The 19,068-nt window shown below is 46.0% G+C and overlaps 1 protein-coding gene across 2 annotated transcripts in view; it reads right to left on the reverse strand.

Moving 5' to 3' along the window:
* The window catches only part of SETH5 (transducin family protein / WD-40 repeat family protein), a 66,107-nt gene that overhangs the window by 16,365 nt on the left and 30,674 nt on the right, over nucleotides 1–19,068 (reverse strand). For both annotated transcript variants that reach the window (XM_087401279.1, XM_087401277.1), the window contains exons 6-8: nucleotides 16,491–16,555; nucleotides 16,306–16,407; nucleotides 15,997–16,139 (exon numbers count right to left, since the gene is read on the reverse strand). In XM_087401279.1, the coding sequence (XP_087257405.1) occupies nucleotides 15,997–16,139; nucleotides 16,306–16,407; nucleotides 16,491–16,555 (310 nt within the window). The remainder of the gene's footprint in view (nucleotides 1–15,996; nucleotides 16,140–16,305; nucleotides 16,408–16,490; nucleotides 16,556–19,068) is intronic.

Consider the following 19,068-nt stretch of genomic DNA (forward strand, 5'->3'; position numbering starts at 1 on the left):
ACACACACACACACACACACACTTTTTAGGAGAAATTTTTTATGCTTTATATTACATAGTAGCTCCCCTTGAATGGGAAGCTCAAAAGTACATGAGCAGAAGATCTCACTATATAACAAGTATACATTATAGTCTATGTAATGAGTTTGTAGACAATCAAAGAAAGAAAAGGGAAAGTGGAAAAAGTATGATCACCAAAGACTTAATGATTTCTATCCTTTCATAGAGTTCAAAGTGCCCAATAACGAACTCAAGTGAAGAACAAATCAAACCCTTATCTGCGTGGGTGAATCCCAAAAAGCCAAAAAAGCTTCCCAAAGGTAGCAATAGGAAATCTAGTTCTCAAACGCTACCACAGTAGACCCAAGAAATCACGGATGTGTGGACAATGCCAAAGGAGATGAGGCACAAATACCCGTGGAGCCAAACATCTATGACAAACGGCCAGAGAGATATGTCTTCGTGCCAAGAGCTGCCCAAACGAAAGAATCCCCACAAAAAAACATGTTGTTGAAGAGGAACTTTGGAACTCCAAGCTGCCACAATCTCTTCCTTCACCATTTGCCAGGCGATTCATGCACTAGAGTTGATTTGCCTTATCAGAAACCCAAGATGGGGGAAGCAAAACTCTATACAAGGAAGGTACCGTAATGTGAGACAGCCGCCGGCTGATGAACCTAGGGAATGAAGAGTCCAATCTTCAAGCGTATCCTAAAGCTCACGTGGTAGCACCAACAGAAAAGGCTAAAGCATTTGAGTAATCTTTTACCACAGAGGACGATAATGCATGCCTAAACTGAAGGAACTGAAAGGAAGACATGACGAGATCAACAATGAAGGAGAAAGTGTTGTTCATTCATGAGAGGAAGTACCAATATATAGGCCAGTGATACATTGTATGTGAGCTCAAGAGAGAGCATCCTAGATCCACAAATCACTCCACTGAAGTGTCCATGAATCTCTCAATCATCCACTAGAACCTTCCACACTCACACCTACTGACTGACACATCATCAATCACACCTACTGCAGACACACTCACCACATAGGTGGTCACACACATGGACACACAAGCACACACAAACATAGGTATACCTTCATCAATTCGTTGTAACACCCCCCCACAAATTGATGACCTTGACCCCTAGCAGTAGTCTATGGGAAACTTCATGGCTTGCCCACCTCTGGTGGCAACACACATGATCCCAACCTAGACTCACTCTAAGTTGCATTGGCAGTAGACTCATTTGGACACCCTAGCTCCAATGTATAAGAGTAGACAGTGCCCTTGTTGAATATACATGCTTTACATAGCCAACATCCATGTCATCACAAGATCATCATCATAGAATATACATGCTTTATCTTTGTTGAAGCAAGCATTCATCATGCAAAGCATAGTTTTCATAAAGATAGTCAAATCTTTGACTATAAACCACTTCAATATGAAAAATACCATGATACTTCCATGGTCCATACTGAAGTCAATACTCAGTGAATTCAAGATCTATCACTTCAAGCAATTGAAACACATATAGAAGAAAATTTTTGAAATGACAGACTTCTGGAAAAGTCAAGCTTTGACCAAGATTTCTGAGTTATCCCCAAATTGAGCAAACAGAAACTGGAGGATCCAATTTGACCTGTTCTGAGCAGCAACAAAGGGGGGCATTTATAGCGCAATGAAAGCTTTCATTGAGGAGAGTTTCCAGTATGAAGCATGAGTGAAATAGTGCGCGATTTCGTTCGGGAAACGCTGATGAAAAGCGACTATCTTTTTGCAGAATTCTCCTTGGTCAATGGACCAAATGGTCTCAGACTTGTACCCAAGACGTCTTATACCATCGACCAACTATGGCTAGAAGGAATTAGAGAAGTGTATTCTCTATCTCTGGAATTGTGCGATTTATCGGCAAACAGAAATAGTGGCGGCACGCCGCATAATGCTCATTTCTATCTAAATGCTTGATGCTATAGGTTCGTCCCTACTAGAGGAGTCTACTGCTGAGAGCATTCCGAAAATGGTCGTGTGTGGTAGAAGAACCAAGCTTTGTAAAGTTTGGAGAGAAGGGAGGAAATATGGAAGAAGATGGAGAAGATGAAGGAGGTGATGACATGTGGCAAAAAATGGAGGCTCGAAGCTCAAGGAGAACGTGGCTCTATACCAAATGAAGGAACTGAAAGGAAGACATGATGAGATCAACAATGAAGGAGAAAGTGTTGTTTATTCATGAGAGGAAGTACCAATATATAGGCCAGTGATACATTGTATGTGAGCTCAAGAGAGAGCACCCCAGATCCACAAATCACTCCACTGATATCTCCATGAATCTCTCAATCATCCACTAGAACCTTCCACACTCACACCTACTGACTCACACATCATCAATCACACCTACTATAGGCACACCACATAGGTACCTGGTCACACACATGGACACACAAGCACACACAAACATAGGTATACCTTCATCAATTTATTCTAACATAAACCATATTGTCTAGTAGCCAAAGAAAAAGACATCATGTGACAATCATCATGAATCACATCAGCCACAGAGCAGATTCCTTTGAAACTAATAAAGTAGGAACGTCTTGGTTCCTGCAAAGCCAACGGAGGGTCACAGACCTTTGACCAATGTATACTTTCACGCCTTAAAGAATTGCCCTGCAAAGAGTCGCGGCCATGCCATTCCAAGTGGAAAAGGATATGCTTCCAATCAAGTAACATTTTGGAGAACAAGGGACAGCCTTTGATCCTGCCATCAATAAAGCCAAGAAGAAAATCCAACTGAGTTGGCTGCTAATAACCAAATGCAGAGGTGTTGATTTGCAAAAAGCAAATAACACATCATGGCAGCCCGAGGTTGTGTAGGCCATTCTATGGGCTATCCATAGATGCCACTTATTCCTTGGTATGTGCCTTGTAGGCCTAGTTATAGTCAGTTAGGACTATTGGTACAGTTAGTACATGTACCACCTAGGTCAGTTAGGACACTCAGTCCAGTTAGGGCAGTTAGCCCTAGGGTTTTGTTATGTTGGCTCCCCCTTGAGCCTCCACACTTGTTGTAGCAGCATTTTCAATATACAGCAGCTCGTTTTTTGCTTTCTTCCACTCATTTATGAGCTTCCATTGCTTGCCATAGCCAACAGTGGTATCAGAGCAGGTCAGGGATCCACCCTCTAGCCATTTCCAGCCACCCAGAGTCCTGTTAGAGCCATTGGGAGCTGTTTGGCAGCCTAATTCTCTCCTGATTGGCCCATTTTCCTGTGCATTTCCACACATGTGCACATCCGAGGCTTCTCCAAGCAGTTTCGTTGCGGGAAGATTGTGTTTTGGAGCATCTGCTGTAATTTTCGCTGCAATTTACTCCTCCTACAGCCATTTTCGATCCTTTTTCGCAGCAGCCGCCTCACACGTGGGATTGTATGAAAATCTGCAGTCTGTACGGACTGCATTCAGCAACATTTACTACTTGTACGGGTCATTTATTGCAAGAAATTTTGCACGTGTAGGTTCGTACACAGTACGGACTGCTGTACGGGTGTATTTATTGTCTGTACGGAGGTCTTTGCGGCCTGTTCGAAGCTTATTTCTTCAATTTGGAGCAGAGTGGTGCTACCTCGTGAAGTGTGCAGCCTTTGGAGCATCTATAGTAGCCGACTTTGGCATTTGGCAGCAGCCTGAGCACTCTCAAGGCACCTACAGCATCGACTTTCAATCTGGGAGTCTACTACAGCATTTCGGGGCACCTATATCCATCGACCTTGGAGTTTGGTCCCTCCTGCTGCACTTTGGAGCCTTTAAGGTCACCGATTTTGGCTTTTGGGACTGGTGGTTGCACATTTGAAGCTCTACTTCAGCCGCCTTGCTTGGAGCTTCTCCTTGCATTTGGGACTTCTACTTACACCGACTTGAGCTTTAGAGCCTGCTGCTGTCAAACCAGAGACTTTTATTGCTCTCATTTCCTGTTTTTTCACCTCAGGCTAGACTTTCTTACCTCTGAGTGTTGCTGTACATTTGCTGTACCTTTCTCATCAAGGTCTTCACCTCCTTGTGCTGAGTATTTGCTATCCATTCAGCATATTTATTTGGGACAGCAAGATACATTTGCAGTTGAAAGCCTTGAGGCTTGTGCAGTCACTAGTATTGCCTTCGTCAGTTGTGGTATTTGGTCTCCATTTGCATCAATGGCTACCAACAAAGATGATCTTTTTGGTATGCTTGGGGCTGATGACACCAATTATCCCATGTGGTCACACATGATAGGACATGTTTTGGTTGCCAAGAATCTATTGTCACAATCTGTGACGTATTCCTTTCTCTATATCTTAGACTTATGGATGGGTTGATGAATGGACACTTGTGGAAGGGTATGCCCTTTCGACGGGACACTTCCTATGAGGCACAACCCTTCACAAGAGATTCTATGGAAGAGACACTCCTATTGTAATGTACCCTCTCATCAAGGGTCACACCCTTCACAAGGGGTACACGCCTCTTCATGCACATACACTTTGGAGTACACACCTTTTCATGTGTGACTCTTCACTCTCTATATAAGAGAGGCCCAATTGTATGGATGACACTACAGCTACACTACAAACACTTAAGAAATACAATTATTCCTTGTTCTCTGCTATTTCAGTCTCCTTTCTGTTCCTTAGCACATTTCTAAATATAGTAAATTTAGGATTTCTTACATCTATGGCATATTGTTTCAGGTTCTGAGGCCAAGCCTACACTGATCCTGCACCTAATGCCTCGGGTTCTTCTTTAGGTGATGGGTCACAGGAGCAAATTCAAGTCGATGGTCGTGATGCCAAAGCACATGCCTTGATTGCTCTTTCAGTGAAACGGATTATCATCCCTCATATCCGGTCTTGCAAAACAGCTAAGCAAGCATGGGATCAGCTTGCATCTTTGTATCAAGTGCGGAATGAGGCGAGGGTTGCCTATCTCCGCAAGCAGTTGAAAGACTTGAAGCTTGAAGAGGGTGGTAACATGGATGCCTATCTCACTAATGTAAGGATTTGAAAGAGCAGTTGACCAACATTGATGAGATTATGCCTGATTCTTAGCTTGTTTCTAATAACCTTGATGGGTTGCCTGATTCTTATCAAGGCTTTGCTACTACATTGAGGTTGGTTGCAAGGGGGTAATGCCAATCATTTCTCATTTGACCAGCTGGTTGCTCGTCTTCTTCAGGAGGAGCAAAGTCGTGTGAATCGCAATGCTTCTATGGCTAGTGATCAAGCCTTTGTTGCCCAGCACAGACACAAAGGAAAAGGCAAGGTTTCAGCTGAAAAACCCTCTCATTCCCATGTTGATCATTCACGTGGTGCCTCTTCTTCAGGGGATAACAAAAAGAAGAAGAGATGCAATTATTGCAGAAAACCTGGGCATGATATTTCTGAATGCAGGAAGCGCATTGCATCTGAAAAGAAAAAGAAAGAGTCTGGTCTTGCAGTATCTAGTTCTTCTAGTGCAAAAGATCGACATGAGTCCACTAATTTTGCACAAGACCATGGTTCTTTGATAGTGGTGCTAGCAAGCACATCACTTTCTGCCAGAAGTTATTCAACTCATTAGAGCATACATCTCACGGTGGCAGTGACACATGTGCCAATAATGCATCCTATACCGTGAAAGATAGTGGGCAAGTTGCTCTTACTTCTGTCTCTGGTAGTATCGTTACTCTAGGTGTTAGGTGTGCAATGTATGATGCTACACATGTCTTTACTATGGTCTTGACTGGCACATTGACTAGAGGTCTTTATAGACTTGATGCTTATGACAGATGTTTGGATGATGATGCTGCATTTGCAGATGCACATGCCTTTGCTCTTGATTCTACCATGGCAGATATCCATTTGTGGCATGAGAGGTTTGGACACCTCAATTTTGGAGCTTCAGTGAAGTTATATAAGGACGGTATGGTTGTTGATGTTCCCAAAATGCATATGCCTTCAAAGCATGTTTGTGAACCATGCTTGCTTGGTAAGATGCACCGTGTTGCGTTTCCCAAGGATGGGAGAGTTGGTGCTTCACGCAAGCTTTATCTAGTTCTTAGTGATGCTTGTGGACCCATAAGGGTTGCAGCTCTTGGGGGCTTCTATTATTTTGTCACTTTTATTGATGACTTCACCAGGTACACTTGGATTTTCACCTTAAAATCCAAATCTGAAGTTTCTTCATGCTTCAAGCACTTTATTGCCTTGACTGAGAATAAGAGTGGGCTGCACATTGCTCACCTTAATACAGACAAGGGGGGTGAATACATGTCAAAGGAGTTTGCTGCTTTTTTGGCTTCCCATGGCATATATCATCGATGCACGGTGCCTTATAGTCTTCAACAGAATCCCGTGGCTGAGCGAAAAAATAGGTCAGTGATGGAGATGGCAAGGTGCATGTTGAAAGGCAAACATTTTCCTAACAAGTTGTGGTTGGATGCGGTCATGTGTGCTAATTACATCTTGAACAGATGTCCCACAAAGGCATTGCAGAGTATCACCCCTTACGAGGCTTGGATGGGTCGTAAGCCTCGCATTTCTCACAGAAGGACTTTTGGATGCTTAGCTTATGCCCATGTGCCTTCACAGACCTGCACTAAGTTGGATGATAAAGCTATCAAGTGCATTTTTATTGGGTATAGCTCAGAGAGCAAGGGCTTTAAGCTCTATCAGCCCCGCACGCGCAAGTGTTTTGTCAGTTGTGCTATTGTGTTTGATGAATCTTCCACTATGCCTTTGTTGGATTGTCACAAAAAAGCCCATTGTTGATGCCCCATATATTTTTGACAGCTTGATGCATTTGTTTCCATCCGATGCTCAAGATGATGTTCCATCTGAGGTTGTACCTCATTGCAGCCACATGTGCAGCCAAATATTCAGCCTGATATGCCTCTCATTGATCAGGACCATTTGCACAGGGCTCTTGCCCCCTGAAATTCGGGAGCCCAAAAAGGTCCCCTGTTGGCTCCTTGACACATTAAAAGACAGCAAACAAGATACTCCTCTGCCAACCCATACTAGAGCAACTGTCCGGAAAGAGCATGCTAGTTATGTTGCTTATCCTTTGGTTGCTACAGCATGCAATGAAGAGCCATTATGTCATCAAGATGCCTTTCACTATGCAAGCTGAATTGGATTCTATCCATCAAATAACACTTGGGAGTTGTGTGATTTGCCTTCTGCCAAGAATGCCATTGAAACTAAGTGGGTTTATAAAATCAAACGGAAAGTTGATGGTTCAGTGAACCATTACAAAGCCCGCCTTGTTGCTAACGGCTATGCTCACCAGCACGGCATTGACTTTGAGGAGACTTTTGATCCCACTTCCAGGATCACTACTATTCGCATTGTTATTGCCTTTGCTGCCCACTTTCATTGGCAAGTACATCAGATTGATATCAAGACAGCTTTCCTTCATGGGCATTTACAGGAAGAGGTCTCTTCCCAACCTCCTGACTTTGAGGTTGAAGGTTTTGAAAGCAAGGTATGCCGCTTGAAAAAAGCCCTTTTTGGATTGAAGCAGGCACCTCGGGCTTGGAATTCCAGGATTCATACTCATTTGCTCACACTTGGCTTTCAGAACAGCCCTACAGAGGCTACCCTTTACATCCACAAGCGTGGGACAGATTTGCTGATTTTAGTACATGCTTGTGACTAGGGCACATGCTCAGCAAATTGCATATGTTAAGCTTGATTGCAGAAGACATTTGCTATGTCTGATCTTGGTCTTTGCACTTCTATCTGGGCATCCCATTTGCTGCAGTGAGGGGGGCATTTTAATGTCACAATCCAAGTACATTGGACAGCTTTTGCAGCGTTTTCAGTATTCAAGCTTTTTCTTCAATTTTGCAAGTACCCAGTCAGTTTGTTCGCGCGATGAGTAATCATCCAACCCAAAGGATAACCCACATGGCGAACTAACTGAGTAGGCGGGACAATTTCCCCCAACCATAAAAGACTATCCAATCTTTAGAACGCAATGGTAACATCTTAGACTTCTGAAAATCGACATGTAGACCAACAGCCAAGCCATATAATGATAGAGCATGCATAAGGGAAGAACGATCCCTCTCAGTATTCTTGGGAGTAAAAAAAGAATCATCAGCATATGCTTGAGCAACCATAGTGCAACTTCCATAAATTTCCAATCCAGGCAACACGTCTGTAGCCACAAAATGATCCATGTATTGAAGCATTGGATGCGTGGCTATTGCATACAACAACGCACTAAGTGGACATCAAAGCACTCATTATCAAGATGAGTGTCAACCTCACCTTTGAGGCTGCATGGACGTGGGGAAGGATGACGCACCCATGAGGCCGATGGTATAAAATTCAGGACTGCTATGGATAGATCTACCTTTATGAGCATGAGGGCCACGCTAAAGGGAGCCGGGACATATCTAGATGATGACCTCATGCTCTTGCAGCATGAGCATCGAAGAGAGGGAATGGTACATCATGTAATGGCAGCCATAGAAGAAAGAAATGGGCTGTCTACAGAGATGGGAAAGTCATTATCCGAGAGAGGGCAGAGAGGGGAGGAGAGAGATGTGGACAGCACATGACGTATCGAGGCCATGGGGTAGGAGGAAAGCACAAATTGAAGATGGCGGTATGGAACTGCAATGACACCTTGTGGTCTGATCCAAGGGGGTTTTCGGAAATCGCCTCAGTCTGGGTGCTTCAATCATGTGATTGTCTTTGTTGTGCGCTACCATTAGCTGATATCATGGTTGCATCTTCGTATAAGGTCTTGTTGCCTCCAATCGCATCTGGTATATGGCACGCAGCTCTCGGTGGTGGCATAAAATGTTGCAGCACATTTGGGATTCCAAGCTCCCAATTCGGAAAAAGTTTTTCTTATGGCGCTTTACGTTTGGGGTTCTTCCTTTGGACAGATTTTAGATCCTCGTCATATTGCTCCTGCCACGTGTCGACGATGCATGTCCACACAGGAGTCTATGCATCATCTATATTGGCATTGCCCGGAGTATCGTGATTTCTTGCTCTTTCTACAGCAGCGGCTTCAGGCCCGATTCCCAGTGCTTCCTTTGGCAAGACTTTCTGGCTGTTTGGTTTTCATCCCGTGAGGCAAGGATGGGTGCATTATTGGGCACTCTGGACCCAACGAAGGACCGTAACCATTGGGTCTTTGGTGATCTCCCTCTGGCTAAATATCAGTTCTTCCTGCCTTCTTGTCATATAATGATGTCTTCTGATGTTTGCAGTTCTTAGTCCCTTTCTTTGGGACTGTTTTTTGTAGTATATTGACAGATGGATTTCACCCCAAAAAAAAGTGTGTGTGTTACTTGCATCCATTTGGCAGCATCCAGTTGGGCCCATTGCATTCTTGGGAATGCTGGCTCCCTCTTCATTGACCTTCAGGTTTCAGTCTTCGACCTTTTGCACCATCATTTCTGGCTTGAACAAGAACCAAACAAGACTAGATGTATCCCTTACCCTCCTTACTGCTTGATGTAAGAGAGAACTGAAATTTTGTGTTTAATTGGAAAATGATTCCACTTCCATTTTAATACCTATAACGGCATCTCCTCGTTTATTTCTTGATCATTCATAACAGAGACTCAAATTGCAAGACATCTCAGGTGAAATCATGTTATGACTGCAGCTACAAAAGGCAAACTATGAACTTATCTTAAGAGATCATGCATCAAATGATTTTATTCATTCTAATGTTTCTCGTTCCGACAAACATCAGTACATAACAAGAAAGAGTTTACAGGTATGTCTCAGGCAGAGCAGTCCGCTTGGGACTCATTTATCTTCGCGACAGGAGGTAGGGACAGCTGGAGAGACCCGTCCTTCCGTCGTTGGCACGGGAGCTTGGACTTCTCGTGGGGCTTCCGCAGGGAAGGAGGCAGACTCCTGGAGAGGCTAGATAGATTTTATGTCAGTGATTGGGCCATCAGCAGAGGCGGTCAGGCGGGTATAGTTCTAGGGACGATACTTTCCGACCATGCGCCTGTGCTCTTATCATTAGACTCGGCAGTTCAGGCCCTTCCCCCCCGTTCATGCCGGATTCCCGACTCCATTTTCTTGAGGGAGGACGTGCGCAGCAGTATCGGCAGTCTATGGGACAGAGATTGGTGGGGCAGAGAGAGAGCTCTTCGGAGGGACCTCGCTTCCATTCAGCGACTCCAGCAGTTTTCCTATCACGCCTCTCTCTTTCTGGGCTCGCAAGGGCGACCGGATGTGCAGGGAGTTCTTCAGGACACATGGCCAGAGAGCAGCAGGTGATCAGCTACGGAGTCTTAGGACAGCAGAGGGGCACATCGTTACTGATCCGGGTGAGGTCTTGGGGTTGGCTACCGACTTCTACAGGACTCTTTTCCAGCAGGAGCCGCTTGCCCCTCGCACTCGACGCTCCCGTGAGGAGGTGTGGAGGCACATTCCATCCCTGGTCCAGCCCAGCATGCAGGCGACGTTTTTGGCACCGTTCACTACGGACGAGATGTTGGAGGCCTTGATGGCCATCGACGGGCAGAAATGCCCGGGCGAGGATGGGCTATCCCGGGCATTCTTCACCTCCTTCTGGGATCAGATCCATCAGCCCCTCCTAGCAGCTCTTCAGAGGATTTTCAGCAGTGGTTATATGCCAGAGAGCCTCTCCTCGGGACTGATTTGCCTCATCCCGAAGGGAGGAGATAGACAGGAGATCCGTCAGTGGCGCTCGATCACCCTCCTCACCACTGCCTACAAAATCCTTGCCAAGATGATCAGCGCCAGAGTTCGGCCTCTACTCCTAGACCTCATTCATGACACTCAGACAGGCTTTGTCCAGGATCGCAGTATCCTGGATAATGTCTTCACCTTCTCAGAGGCGGCAGAGTGGGCTCAGCACAGTGGGTCACACCTAGCCATCCTACTTATCGACTTTGAGAAGGCCTACGATCGAGTGGACTAGTCCTTTCTGGAGGGGACTCTGGAGCGACTAGGTTTCCCAGCAGGTTGGATTCAGGGTATTTCAGCGTTATACAGGACAGCTTCTAGCAGGGTCATCATTGGCGGCAGGATGGGTGAGCATTTTCGTTTGGAGAGATCAGTGCGTCAGGGCTGCCCCCTTGCTCCTTACCTGTTTCTCTTCTTCGCTGCGGCTATGACATACTACCTTCGGGCGAGGTCTACTGGGATCAGGGGTGTTCGCCTTCCACTCCGGGAGGACACGGAGCTCCTGGACTCGGAGTACGCGGATGACACAGCACTGTATGTCCAGGATGATGAGATGATGTTGGAGAGGGTGAGGTTGGCCCTAGAGGTCTTCTGTTCGGCTGCCAGTGCGAAAATCAACTAGAACAAATCAGTTGGTTTTCTCACAGACCCCGGGGCGTGCTCTTAGTGGGGGAGGTTTTTGGGTTTCAGGTGGATCCCGCGGGGACAGACAGCTAGATATCTCGGTTTTTAGGTCGGCCTGGATATCACGCCAGCTCAGCAGTTTCTCTCGGTGCTAGATTCCATCCGACGGAAGCTGGCTTTCTGGAGCACTGCTAAGCTCTCCCTTGCAGGTCGTGCCCTGGTAGTCAACCAGGTCCTCCTAGCCACGGCTTGGTATGTGGCTTCCTGTTGGTGTTTCTCGAGATCCAGCGTGGCACAGCTTAGGAGGTTGGTTCGGAACTTCCTTTGGTCCGGGGAGGATGGCCTCAGAGATACCAGAGCCAGGGTTGCTTGGCAGACAGTCATTCTTCCGCAGGCTGAGGGTGGCCTGGGGGTCATTGATCCAGAGCTTCAGAGTCGGGCCCTGTTAGGCAAGCTAGTTATCCGCGGTTTGACCCCGGGGGGGCAAATGTGGAAGATGTTACTTGAGCAGGGGGTCGGTTCTTGTGTCCCGTGCCGAGATGGAGAGTGGCTACCGTCCCTCAGGTGGATCTTCACTTCCGCCCCGCTCACTCAGCCCCGCTCCCCACTCGTTCGTAGCCTCCTCACGGTTTGGAGGCAGCTCCGCCTCAGTCTCATACAGTCCCCTCCTAGCTGTCAGAAGGAGATCGATCGCCAGCCGCTTATCTGGAACGATCAGGTCAGAGATGCCGAGGGCCTTCAGTTGGGGGAGAGATCACACATCAGGTGGGACGGCTGGATGCGGGGGCCAGCCCGGTCCCTTCGAGTTTGGAGGGACACGTACAGACATTTGGAGACGGCTGATCTTGCAGACGCACCTCGAGGTGCCCGTGGAGCCCAGGCGAGACGTACGGAGATCGACGGCGCGATTCCAGCTGATTGGTTGGTTCCACCCGAGCTTCAGATCCTCATGCCTGGTGATGACCGTTGGCTGGGACAGTTCACCCCCCGTGGCATCCCACTGGTGGTCGCAAGGCGGATGGACGACTCCTCTGTTTCCTTCTTCGCGGTTACCGGGGATGGACGACTCAGGAGAGAGGATGTGCTCATCGACCCCCTACTCCCATGGCAGAGGGTTCAGGTCGTAGGCCTCGTGGGGAAGGTTTGGCGGATCGATCCTAGCATAGAGCACGATCAGCTGCAGCTTTGGCGACTCTGGCTCTGGGAGGGGCGGGCCTTGTCAGAGCTTGATTGGGACCCAGGAGAGTGGAGATGGCCAGAGATTGTGATAGGTCAGGGGCCGACCTCTTTCTTTGCCTACAGCACGACATTGGGCAGGCGAGTTCTCGGGAGGATGCAGAGCCGCCCTCCCATCCAGCGGCCCAGTTGGTATGCACAGGGTATTTCCAGGTTCTTTTTGCAGGCCTTCTGGAAGGCCTTGTGGGAGAGCTGGCGGCTGCGGAAGATCTCCTACTTCCTGTGGCTTCTTGCCCACAAAGGTCTTCCAGTGGGGAGCTGGTTGCGGCAGATAGGCCAAGACGGACGTTGTCAGATCTGTCATGAGGACGAGGAGTCACCAAAACACTGCCTATGGAGTTGCACTCGCGCCCAGGAAGTGTGGAGGTGGACTTTCGGGATCCTTACTCGCGCAGCACCGGAGCTAGGATTGATCACTTGGGGCGCGTTCTGCTGGTGCAGCACCGCACCTGGTTTTCATCACTTATTCGAGGCATGTCAGCAGGACCCCACATTCCTTATCACACAGGGGACGTGGGGGCCGCTCGAGAGTATCCCGCCGCACCTGGCAGAGGCTGGCACAGGAGCCCAAGAGAGGCAGCCAGTCTGGGAGATTATTAGCAGCATCGCAGGATGGCACATTTGGACCTCGCGCTGCGTGCAGATCCTCGGTGGCACCTCCTTATCGACTGCCCAGATCATGACTGACATCTGGAGTGAGATTATACACACCCTCAGAGGCCAGTGGGACCAGATACAGGGGGACTCCCGGGCCGGTCGGGAGAAGCGGAGACGTTTCCTCCGAGTTTGGGACACACAGGGCCTCTTCTTCGAGCAGGCTTCGCAGGGCCTTCAGTGGCGCTACTCACCACCTCTCTGGCTGTTCACTCACACTCGCCTGATCCCTCCGTGAGAGAGAGCTTTACTTTTGTTACCTTTTGGGCTGTGTCCGATTTGTGAACGCAGCCCGTCAGCTGCAATGCTGACCTCTTGTATCTTGTTCTCGAAGTAATATAATTAGCACTGTTTTTTCGGCAAAAAAAAAAAAAACGCTTCTTGCATTTTGAAATTTCATGCCCTGGCTTGCAACAATAGTTGCATCTTTTCTTCTTTGACTTATCTGCTGTATCTTGAGATACATTGGAGGAATTGCCACTGTTAGGCGCATATTTAGACTTGCCCATAGGCTTGGAAGCCTTGCCTTTTCCTGTCTGCTGTGAAGCAAATGCATGATCAAGAATAGTAGCATGCCTATTAGCACGACTTAGCTCTTCCTGCAAAAGCAAAGTTACTAACTGATCAAAGGAGTAGTGGTCTGGATTACCCATGGCCACTAGTCGAAGGGTTGTAGCAAACCCTTGATATCTATCTAGCAGCCCATTCAATGTGGTACTAACAAGCTTAGAATTTGGCACCACCTCATCAATATTGGCAAGTTGTTCCATGAGGTCCTTGACCTTTGTCAAGTATGCATCCATAGAGTCACCTTCATTCATGCTGACTTCCTGCAATTGCCTTCTTAAATATGCAACACGTGCCTCATTGCGAATCTGATAAAGAGAAGCCAATTTATCCCAAGCATCCTTTGCTGTCCTGCATGACCGGATGTGAGGAATAATGATTCTCTTGCATGATAGAGCAATACAGGAATGTGCATTTGCATCTCTTGCATCCCATCTTGTTTGTTCCTGAGTTGGAGGAGCAGCAACAGGGGTGCTAGAGGATAAAGCATCAGGAGGAGTCCCCCCTGCAGAGGGACCAGCATTAGGGGCAGCCACTATAGCATTGGCTGGCCTCAGATCAATCCTAGAAACAATGTTCCAAAAATTTCTTGCAACAAGAATATGTTTCATGAGATAAGACCACATCGGATAGTTGGTGCCATCCAACGTATCATCTTCACAAAGAATGCCAAATAAATCATGATTGTTGCCAGCCATTGCAAATAGGACAAGTCCAAAAATGCACTGACAAAGTGACCCAAAAGATAGCCTCAAGGCTTGCAACTGCAAAAAAAATAGGACTTGCTGTCCAAATCTGGAAAAGCCCCAAATTAAGCTGTAATTTGCAAATGTGATCAAATGGCCTGCAATTTCTTGCCAATTTCATTGCAAATCTGAAAGTATCGTGCAATCTGCCTGCAATAGACCCAAAAGCCCCAATTTGTAGAGCAAAACTGAGCCGAAAATAGGGCAAATTCAGGAAAAGCCCCAAATTGACTGCAAATCTGCAATCTACCAGCAATGTCCTGCAATTTCTTGCCGATTTCAATGCTCCTGCATTCAATGTCCGTCAAATTCCCAAAATTGACTGTTCCAAGTCAATGTCACTGCAAATTTCAACAAAATTGGCAAAAGCCCCAATTTCTAGAAGGGCAAAAATATCAAAATTGGGGCAAATGACCAAAAGCCCCAAATTTTGCTGAAATATAGCAAAGGTGACAAAATGCATCGGCCCAAAAGCATAACCCAACACAAAATCTTCCAAATCTGCCTGCCAAATTTGCCTGCAAATAAACCTGTGCACCAAATGTGCACAAATCCACTCCCAAATCTGCTTGAATATCAACCAAACACTGGCTGAATTCCAAATGCGCTTCTGTTGTACGAAAAGCACAAAGCGTGTGTTGTACAGAAGCCTGGTGTACGCTTGGTTGTACGACAGCAGAACTGTGTAGGTACGTACAGCTGCAAGTACTATCGCGTGCGTGTGGTAGCTCCACGCGCGTGGGAACGAATAGGCAGCGCAGGTACATAGGTACAAGGCACAGTGTACGGCAGGTGTACGATGCCGGTAGCGTACGTCTGTACGGCGCTGCTACAAAATGCACTGACGAATAAACACATGTTGGAGATGCGTTTGCGCACACGTTCAACAAAACAGCACAGGGCTGTACGATGGAGTTGTTGCAGAGGTTGCTCCCACGAACATGATATCTCCTCTCCCAAGCTTGGAATGGAGAGGGGATACAGAGCAGAGGCACAAGTCAGAAGCCCTGCTCCGATACCACTGTAGGGTCAAAGTACGGAGAGAAGCAAAGTACAAGGACACTGCAAGCACAGTTGAAAGCTGTCTCACTAGAATAATGAAAAGAAAGCAACTACAAAGTACATGGAAGAGACCCTAGGACTAAGTGTCCTAGGTGTCACATAGGACTAAATGTCCTATGTGGCATAAAAGGCACTAAAACACTGAAGTGCCTATAACTATGCCTACAAGGCACATACCAGGGCCCATAGGGCATCAATACGACCGGGAGAAGATGGCCTAGAGTTCCTACAAGTATTCTCACACATGACACATAGCACATGCTCATATTGAGTGCAGGTGAGCGTAGCACTATAATCATTCTTTACGTTGCAAGGTCTTTAAATATAGCATATGAGCTAATCACTTCTTTATATTGCAAGGTCTACACCTTTACAGAACTGTAGTAGCTAGAAAACGAACCCGAACACTTGAGCATTAGGGTTGGAGACGTCTTGTGCAACAGCCATTAGCTCCTCCAAAGGGGACTTGTAATCATCAAGTCCTTTGTTGAACAAATATATAAGTGCACTATACAATCCATTATCACGACACAATCTTACCACCTGCACAAAAATAACTCACTTAGGCTCTTCTTGTCATGAATTTGACTTACAACAAGAGGATAGGATGCCAAAAGGCAAGCATGTTACTTGATTGAAGCTCAACGAGGCCATATCCATATGAAGCATGCACTGTTCCATTAACGAATAAAGAAGACAAGCTTCTTACTTGGTTAAAGTCTAGAGAGGCAATATCCATACGCAGCACACATTGTTCCACCCTTTGTACCCATCCCCTTTGGCTGTAATATTCAACCAGAGCTTGCATGACCTGTCCTCTAATTGCATTAGTTTAATACAATTACAAATGTTTATTTAGAAAATAACTCTCTCAGAGAAAAAAATGTTCCTCACCTCAGGTGCAAGCGCACCAAGTATATCCTTTAAAATATAAGGTTCAAGTAGCTCCAGGAAAGTACCTAACACAATAGAAAAAAGCATTTTACATGAAACCATGTAATGGATGAAGAATTTCTTTTAGCACCTTAAAAAAATCAAGAATTTCTGATGTCGCCAAATATACTACTTTTGCTCTCAAAGATTCATGTTCAATGGTTTTTTGTAGCAGGCCTCAACCTTTTCCATGGACACTTATGGACATTTATTCCATACATTTCATTTTCAGCTGATTTATTCATTTCATATTTTGTGCACAGTAAACGACTTGTGTGTCTGAGTTCTCTTTACATGACTTCACATAAATTCACGTTTATCTACTTCAAATTCAATGCGTTAGTGGTCAGTTACAGTATCAGTGATATCACTCTATCCATGATTTTTACACGATGACACTACACAATCTTTACTATGGTGGTGGCCACAACTAGTCAAGGAAGTGCTTAATCATTGATTGCTAGTCTTTTCACTTGGTCAGCATGAGTCTAGTTCAGATAAGCTCTTCAAAGATTATCGCAAGTATGTTCTCCCCCTCTATGTTTAATAGCGGTTTTCACATTTGAAAACAAATATACCCTTGTGGAATCTTGTTCAAAAAGAAATAAGAGTAACTTGTATACTCTATTAGCCCCATTTACCTCCTTAGTCATCTTATTCATTTTATTTAATATAAGGAAGACTATCTTTTTACAGTTCCCTACATTGGGAAGTTTCTTCTAATGTCTAATAGATATTCGAGATTCTAAGGGTTATAGTTTAGTTGTAGGTCTAGGAACCTCCTAACAATCTAGAGACGGAATAAGAAGATGATGAAAAAGCTACTAGTATGAGTGATTGCAAGGCAAAAATTCAACAATTGCATAACATGGTCCGTGTAAAGCGATGGCGCCAAAGACATGACTAGCTCAGGCTGGCACACTGATTTAGCAGCCCGTGTGTGACCTGCTTGAGCTGCTCCTTGAGCTGCTCCTTGAGTGGTAAACGGATCCCTACTACTACAAGACCCAATCCTGGTCTGTAATGTGAGAAAGCGAGCTGAAAGGTTGCCATGTGCCCATGTGTCATCCAGAGCTCCTTCCCTTGCTGTCCCAACCACTCCTCATCATACGGAACAATCAATTCCTCATCATCAAATCAAGGCTCCACTAAGAAAGGATGCAAAGGGCTCCCAACTACACCAATGGAACCCCCTTTCTAGGGCTGCAAAATCAGCATTGGCATCTGCAAAGCAGTGGGGTAGTCATTTGAAGTATCAAGATCATCGCAAGGCCCCAACCTCCAAATCTCCCACAAGAGGGTATGAAGCTTCAGCCCTAGAGTCCGAGAAAAAGGGGAAGACTCTTGTGCCGTCCCTGAAGGAGTCAAGTCTTGAGCTTGCAAGGAGCAGGCTGGGACTAAGACCATGAACACGCGCTCTGGCTAGGGGGCCTAGGCAAAGGCTGGCACTAAGAGACTTGCAAGATCGAGAGGGTGGTGGGAGAGATGGAGATTGTAGGAGGGGGGGAGGAAGAGCCCACGGAAGGGGGGGTGAGGGGAGGGAGGGGGATGAGTGGGGCATGAGTAATAAGGATGATCCCCAGATTCGCTGCAGTGGCTGTGAAAGGGGGTTGGGAGGAAGGGGAAGGGCGAGCATGCCCAACATCTACGATTGCTACTGGGTTTGAAATGAGGTATGGCCATTTTAAATTCTTAGTATTACCGTTTGTATCACGAATGCTCTTGCCACTTTTCAACAAAGAACGAATTATATATTTCATACTTACTTGGAAAATGTTATGGTGGTGTTTTTGAATGATATTCTGGTTTATAGTAAAACCTTCACAGAGCATGATACCCACCTTAGAATTGCCCTTAATATTCTAAGACGGGAGAAACAATATCTAAGCATGACTTCCTTAAATGTGAGATCTAATATCTTGGCCATATATTCTCCGCAAATGGTATTCGTATTGATAGTACCAAGGTTACAAAAGAAAGAAAGAAAGAAAGTCTATTAACGTCCACTGGAGACCAAAAGGTCTATGGGACAACAAGAAACCCTCTAGTACAACTGCTTTAGAGAGGGTGCATGGCAGCTCCCAAGGAGTGCAAAAGCAACCCCCGTTTATTTAGAGTACCTACATAATAGTTTGAAAGAGTAATCAGCCATACATCAGTTTAAGACTGAGAGTCTTTTGGTTTTGATTTAAACTCTCTGATTAGGGCTACCCCTTCACGGTAAACTGCCCATTCTCCATCCTTTCTAGCAGCCCTGACTTTAGCTAATTCAGTTGCCTTATTTTTTAGTTGAGCTTGTGTAACCTCCTCAGCTATCCATACTTGTAGGCCATCTTCTGGTGGTTCTAGTGATGCCCTATAGGCCATGGTATGTGCCTTGTAGGCATAAATATAGGCACTTGTAGTGTTAGTGCCTTTTAGGCCACATAGGACACTTAGTCCTATGTGACACCTAGGACACTTAGTCCTAGGTCTAGGTACTTGTACCTTGTACTTCTTTTTCCCATTTTATCCAAGTTTGACATGACGGCAAAGACTT

This window comes from Dipteris shenzhenensis, chromosome 30, assembly GCF_047967505.1.
Source record: "Dipteris shenzhenensis isolate YYH24624 ecotype China chromosome 30, Dip_SZ_1.0, whole genome shotgun sequence".
Taxonomy (NCBI): domain Eukaryota; kingdom Viridiplantae; phylum Streptophyta; class Polypodiopsida; order Gleicheniales; family Dipteridaceae; genus Dipteris; species Dipteris shenzhenensis.